This window comes from Buceros rhinoceros, unplaced genomic scaffold (genome assembly GCF_000710305.1).
Source record: "Buceros rhinoceros silvestris isolate BGI_N320 unplaced genomic scaffold, ASM71030v1 scaffold7407, whole genome shotgun sequence".
NCBI lineage: Eukaryota > Metazoa > Chordata > Aves > Bucerotiformes > Bucerotidae > Buceros > Buceros rhinoceros.
The window spans coordinates 33,816-40,593 of record NW_010422690.1 but is presented as its reverse complement, the minus strand read 5'-3'; the positions used below and the strand labels follow the sequence as shown (position 1 = coordinate 40,593).

The following is a 6,778-nucleotide window of genomic DNA, read 5'->3' as shown; positions in this document are numbered from 1 at the left end:
AGAAGAACTAGTGCCTGTGGATCTTATTCAAAGCTTGGGAAGGACATAGCTAACAAGAACTGTACCAATAAAGGCAAGTATACGAGTAAAGGCAGTGAAAGCAAGTTTAGAAAAGACTTTGAAAACAAGCTCAATTCATGAAAGTTTACTCAAAGCAAAAGAAATGTAATTTCTTCCACTCTACACAGTTCTGCTTCTTCATCTCAGCTGCTTTTCTATACCTGTTTCAGTTGTCTTCTCCTCTCCTACAAATTCAGCAGGGCTAAGCATCTGACAAAAACTAAAGCCCTGGCTTCTCCTTGTGGGAGGTGACAGAGCAGCAGATTCAGGCGGCTTCCTTACTTCTCAGAATGTGCAGCTTGGAAGCCCCACCCTGCTGGGGCAAAAAAACCTCCTTCTCCTCTGCAGGCCTCACAGTGACAGAATTATTCAGCACCCTACCCAGCAAGAGGCCACATTTATGACAAGTGGATAAGCCCAGAAGGCTCTTTTCTTTCCTAATTTGAATTCCCAACCTTCCTAGGAGGGGTTATACCTTCAGAAAGAATTTTAGTGTTTCAGACTCTATGTCAGCAGATGCAGGCTGACGTTGTGTTAGTTGTCCAGAAACTGAAGTAAAACAGGTACAGATAGAAGGCTGAGTGAAGTGAGACCAGTGTAGCTGCTTGATTCTTGCAGATAAAACTCTAGACCAATGGCATCCATATCGAGCTGCCTATAGCAGTGCTGGTCTATGCTCCAACACACACAGTGAAGAAGCTAAGCATCAGTACCACACCCCATCTCTGTAACCTGGCATCTAAGCCCTTCCCATCCACAAACCAGGGCACTTCTGTTCACTTAATAGCTAAATCACTGCCCATGCCTTTGTTTAAGGCACAGGGACCTGGAAAATTAAAATGAAGCAGCTGGGTAAAGAGAAGCAAACATTTAGAAGGATCAGAACCTGTAATCTTATCCTGGGCTGGCAAATTCCCTTCCAGCCATAGGCAGGTGTCCTTCTCTTTTCCCCATCACACTTGTTTCCCCTCAAAGCAATCTCCTCTCCCTGTTCAATTCTTTACATGCTTTATACACGTACCTTTGCTTGAAGCTGAAGTGCCAGGAGTAATTGTAATGATTTGCACTTCCCAGTCACATTGATGAAATTGTGACACTAGTGATATAAAAACCTTAATTAGATCAAAGAAACTCTGTCAACACCACCATTTGGGTGCCCACTTGTTCCCTCTAGAAGACTTCATCATTAAGTGCAGTTAAGCTTACAAACTAGGAGGTATTCTGCAAATGTCAGTCACAAGGAATCTGAGATTTCAAACTCTTCTGCCTCCTTTGCCAGTATCACCAAAAGGGCTAAGACACTGGAAACAAACTGGACACAGGAAAATCTGCGTTCAGCTGGTCACATCGTCAAAGCTGCAGAAAGGGAAGGATGACAGGGCATCAAACAGGTACGAACACACCCAAGTCCGAACAGTGGCTTCTATTGCTGATTTCATCTCAACTCTTCCACAGCTAGACTGGTCTGGAAATCTTAAAAATGGAGACAGTAACACTTTCATTTGGCTACCTTTCTGATCGCCATTGCGCTTCTGGTCTACAGCCAGCTGAAGCTCTTCTCTAAACTCCAAACATTCCATTAACAGCTCTCCCATATCAGAGGCAATGCTTACCTGGCTTTTCCCTTACAGCTAATTCATTCTGACAAGAGCAGTCTCTTCTCTGCCATCCCTACCTGCTTTCCTGCAAATCATTCACTTTTGACTCTATACCAGTTCCCTCTGACAGGATGAAGTCTGTGCTTACAGCACACCCCAGCTCCCATGCTTGCTGCAGGCTCCATGTCTTGGTTGTCCAAGACCGACATGAAGCTGGGAAGTAAGATAAGACACAAGCCGTTTGGCATGAAAGAACCATCACTCCCCGGGACAGATCCCTGCTCACTTCCTGTTATTCATGTGGCCAATGCTCAGATGAAATCTGAGATGAAAGCAAAAAAATTATCATACTCCAGCTCTCACCACATCTCTGATTCTCTTTGTTGTAACTCAGAAAAGAATGGCAAGAATTCCCCCTCCTGCTACTTGTTTGCAACCGTTTTACATGCTTTCTTTGCAGTCCAGTCCTTATTTCTTGTTTTATTTTTACCATCTACTTCGATCACAGTTTTGTAGCATCTAGATTCCTGCTGTGACATGCTCTAGTTTTATTCCTGCCTGTTTCTCTGGGGAAGAGGGAGAGAAAAAGATGAAAAGGTAAAATTAATTTGTCTCTTTGATATGGCAGTTAAGAAGCATGTTTGCCCCTCTGAGCATTTCAGTAGCTTATCCCCTTTTCTAATATTTCTGAGGGAGGAATGAAAGTTGAATGCTCAAAACTGCCAGCATGTTCACATCCTCTTCTTTGAAAATTGAAAACTGAGACTAATTATAAAGGCTCACACAGTCCAATTATGTTGCTGATCTAATCAGCTAACATCAGGAGAAGTGCTGACTAAATCTGCACAATAGCTAGGATACAGAGTTGTTTCTCCCTGGCCCAGCACGTTTAAAGCATGTCTATCAGCTGCATGACAACTAAAAAAAGAGACGCTGGCTGCAAAAAGTTTTTTGAATCTTCCCCTCCCATTTCTCTACCCACATCCCAAAGGAAGATGCCTTTAATTTACAGAGGATTTTGTTTTTTCTTTTTTTCCTGGTCCGGGCACACCCTCTTGAAATAAAGCAAACATTAGCACTCAGGTTTCATTAGTTAGTGATTAAATATGTTATGAGACAGAAAACTGGCAGAGAAAGTAAGGCTGGTTTTTTCGTGCTGGTCTTACTGTTGGCTCTTTGTGCACACTCTGAGTGGCAGGCCTCTGTAAACTGAGCTCAACACTTGTGGGGTCCTTCTTCAACTCTACTGGAGGCCTGTCCCCTGTGGCTACTCCATCAAATTTCAGAGGTCTGCTTGGCGAAGGAGTAAGTATTACTGTTGTACACTCTTTATCCTTTTCTTCCATGCTGTTGAGATTTTCTCCGTTCATGCTGACTTTTCCATCTACCTGCAAAATACAGTTAAATAAATATGCTGAGGCAATTAGCATTCAGTGGAATTTAGGAAATATGGACTTCAACATCTATTACAGTTGTTAATACAGTCTGTGCCACCAGTGAAGGACAGAGCTAAACACATATTTCATCCAATGGGCCAAGACAGAAGAAAACCCTATTCTGGGAAGGGTCAGATAGAGAGGGTAATGTTTTTTCTGTATTCCCTCGTTTCCCACATTTCATTCTTCCAGTAACATACATACACCCTCTATGCGAATCACAGATCAAGGGATTTTAAAAGAACATCAAAGATTTATGATAAATTTAGACCAAAACTGCTGGGACTTTCATTGCCTCATGCAAGAACCAAGCAGGTTCTCCAGGACTAATTACACTGATGAACTGCTGTGTATCCTGATGACCTCACCACAGTATTACAAGACCGTGCTTTCTGAAGCACTGTCATGTGATCTTTGAAGGGTCAGGAGCAGCAAAGTTCATCCACTTGTTTATTTACTGTTCATAACAGGGAAGCAAGGAACCAACAAGTAAAGCTGGGTATTCCACCTTCTCCAAGAGGCTTTCCCAGAAAATGATTTTATGCAGTCTCCATTGAAAGGAGAGTCCAGAAACAATTTAATTACTTTGTTCTCAGGGTCAAGCTATCTTCTTGGTGGTCATATATTAGCCCTAAGCAAGGAAGAAAACACAAAATAAAATCTAGCTTCTTCTTCTGCACTTCTGCATCCTCTTGGGACTTCTAATACTTTGCAATTATGTTCTAAATGGAGGTGGCATATAAAGATTTCCTTCAGTTTGGGAGGCTGTTTGTAGAAGACGTGAAAAAAGTCTTGCTACAAAGAACTCATGAGCCATTCACCGTAAGCGGGGTCAGCTAGAGAGAGACCAGTGGAAGACCACGTATCAGTAACACCATATTCTCTTGCCTAGCTACAGCTCAGATGTTTACAGGCTTGTCAGTAGTGAGTTTTAACTAGATCTGAAGGAGGGCTTTACTGCACTGCATAATGGTCATCACAGGAGACAACGCAAAGCTTAGGGAGTAAATATGGACAGTCTCTTCTCTGCTAATCATTGGAATTTGGCGGAATAATGACACAGATCAGTGATTTCTTAGAGAAGCCATCTGGGATATATACGGTGATTAGTCATTTCAGGTTTCTCCACAGGTACTGCATAAACAAAAAACATATGTAAAAAACAAGCTCAGAGGTAACCCATTCCATGGTTACTTTTCACTTATTTTACTGTTACTAAAAAACGGAAGCAACAAGCATCAAAACTGCTTTATTGAACTGAAACACAGTTTAAGAAAACAAAGTTCTTCCCATCTCGTCCTCCCTGCCCCAGCCCTTATTTCACCATTTGCTTATCTTTAGTACTTTACTTCTTGAGTAAACGGCTTGGATACTTCAAGAGCAGCACTCCAATTTAGTATATATCATCAGTACTAAGCTGAGGGCAAACCCCTCCCATTGTCTTCTTGTATACATGCATCCAAAGATCTGAGGGTGATTAACTAAGGGGCCATCTCTGAGGCACCCTCAGCTCTGACAGTCGTGCAGAGGTGAAGGCAGTTAGCACTTTATGCAATCAGCTCCCAGGCAGAGGAGAAACTGCCCAGTTCCACTAGCAGTTTCAGCCCCTTCTAACTGCTTCTCCGATGAAAAGGTTTCCCCCCTTTCCTCACTGTCATCATCCACTCAACACAGTACCAGCCTTGGAGTTTATCTCCAAATACAAGTGAGAGCCCCAAGACACTGAGCCCCAAGTCTTCTGGGACTGTGTGCAATTATCTACTAGAGAGGCAGGTCATGAAAGATCTTAGAAATACAAAAAAGCCAGGAAAACACTGGCAGGCTGCAACATCCATTTCAGTGTCTCTGTTTAGACTAAGACATTTCTCTGTTTATATTAAAGAGGAAATCCAAATGTTTGAATCATCAGGACAGATGCCCTGGCTGCAGAATTAAACAAACATACTCCTTTTCCTTCTGATCTGGAGCAAGTCAACACATTGTCATCAGAGTCCAGAACGATTGACACACTGGTGTGTTGAGAGAAAACAATGCTACAGCTACATGTGCAAGGGAATGATTCCGACTGAAACAAATCACATTCTGACACATCAAGTGAACGAGATCGAGACAGACTTTCAGTGGTGGCTGCTAGGGAGTAGAAGCATCCCTATTATGTGGGCTAGTTTCTCCCCACATATGTGAACTACATATTCATTAACGTGAAGGTGATACACACAAGTATCTTGGTCCTCTGAGGAAAAAAGTGGCATGGATCAGAAGAAAAACAAAAATCCGTGATTCACTGATATCTAAAATGTAAACTAGCAGAATACCAACTGAGGTACAGGAGAAACAGGAATTTTCAGTTTCACATTTCAACTACAGAACATGGTAGGGGGGTTTCCACAAGAGCTGGGACAGACTTTCAGAAACTGCTGACATCACAACTCACCTTCTCACTATCTATACAAAGCTGACTTTTAAAAAAGTAAATAACCGTAACATACATGATAGCAAAGCTACTGGGACGCTGGCAGGGATGCAGGGACCCGTGCATGCCACTAGCAAAGCAGTAGCTAGCAATGCCAGACACAAAGGGACCCAAACTCCACATGCTGGGGGCACCCTTACCAGAAGGCTTTGCACTGCTTACAAGGCTACAGTGAGATGTGGGGAAGCTCCAGACTTGGTGCAGGCACAGCAGGAAGCAGGTTTCTTCAGATTTGACTTATTCTGGCCTGTTCTTTCTAACACGTGCCAGTTCTTTGCTTTCTTCATCATCTGTTCAGTATCTCACTCCCATTCTCCACACCCACCCAGCTGAGAGACACACTCCTCAAATGCTCCTTATTCCAGGCAGCCCTGCTTTCATCCAAGCTCTCTTCTTTTATTCCCATAGTCTTTGAGCGGTTCTTGAAACACACGCAGTCGCTCCCTCTCTCTTGTCAGCAAACCTCAGTTACACCACTGTCTCAGTACCAATCTGTTTCCCTAAACCTGCATGGACAGCCTATAACACCAGGGAAGCAGCTCTCCCCATTCATCCCTAGTGAGAAGCATATTTAGGAGAGAGAGTATCTTTGAGAAAACTAGTTCTTGACCCTGAAGGACTAGGGACTCTCCACACTGAATACATGCACACTGCAATGTTTGAAAGGCTTATGACTTGGCTGAACAAGACAGACGGGTACGGCAAAAATCAGAGTCCTGACAAAAGCCAGTTCACGTTTTGCTTCAAAAGCCAGGGCCTCCATGCTCCCTGCCCCTTCCCTTTTGTTTAAATTCAAAAAACCTTGATATCGTACTCTTTCCTAACCTCTTTCTCAGAAAATGCCTTGATTTTTTTCTTAGAGGCTCCCCCTTTCTCTGTCTTTTCCCAAACAAACTTAGCCTGAAGAAAAATGACCAGCACAAATGTTCCAGTCTGTACAGGTCAAGTTTCTAAGAAGGTTGGTAACCAAGAAGAGACCACTAGACTGGGCAGCACAGAGCACAAAGCTGAGTTTTATAACATCAGAATGTTGCACTCATTTTCTACTTAATTGCTTTAAACATCTGTATGTTTATATGATTTAGTCAGGATTTCTTTGCCTTCTGCTTGACTTTGGGAAGTGCAACAAATCCTACCTTAAAGTTCTTTAAAACATCCTGTGTATTTTTGGGTTGTGAGTAAGGCTTGGGTGTCAGCATAGGCACAGCCTT

At 42.9% G+C, this 6,778-nt stretch overlaps 1 protein-coding gene across 1 annotated transcript in view; it reads right to left on the bottom strand.

Annotated features, from left to right (window-relative positions):
* Window positions 1–2,824: 2,824 nt before the first annotated feature.
* Window positions 2,825–6,778, bottom strand: part of LIMCH1 (LIM and calponin homology domains 1) — a gene marked incomplete at both ends in the record, with an annotated part of 36,365 nt that continues 32,411 nt past the window's right edge. Inside the window, 2 exons of the mRNA XM_010140127.1 lie at window positions 2,825–3,046; window positions 6,704–6,775. Coding sequence (XP_010138429.1) covers window positions 2,825–3,046; window positions 6,704–6,775 — 294 coding nt within the window. The remainder of the gene's footprint in view (window positions 3,047–6,703; window positions 6,776–6,778) is intronic.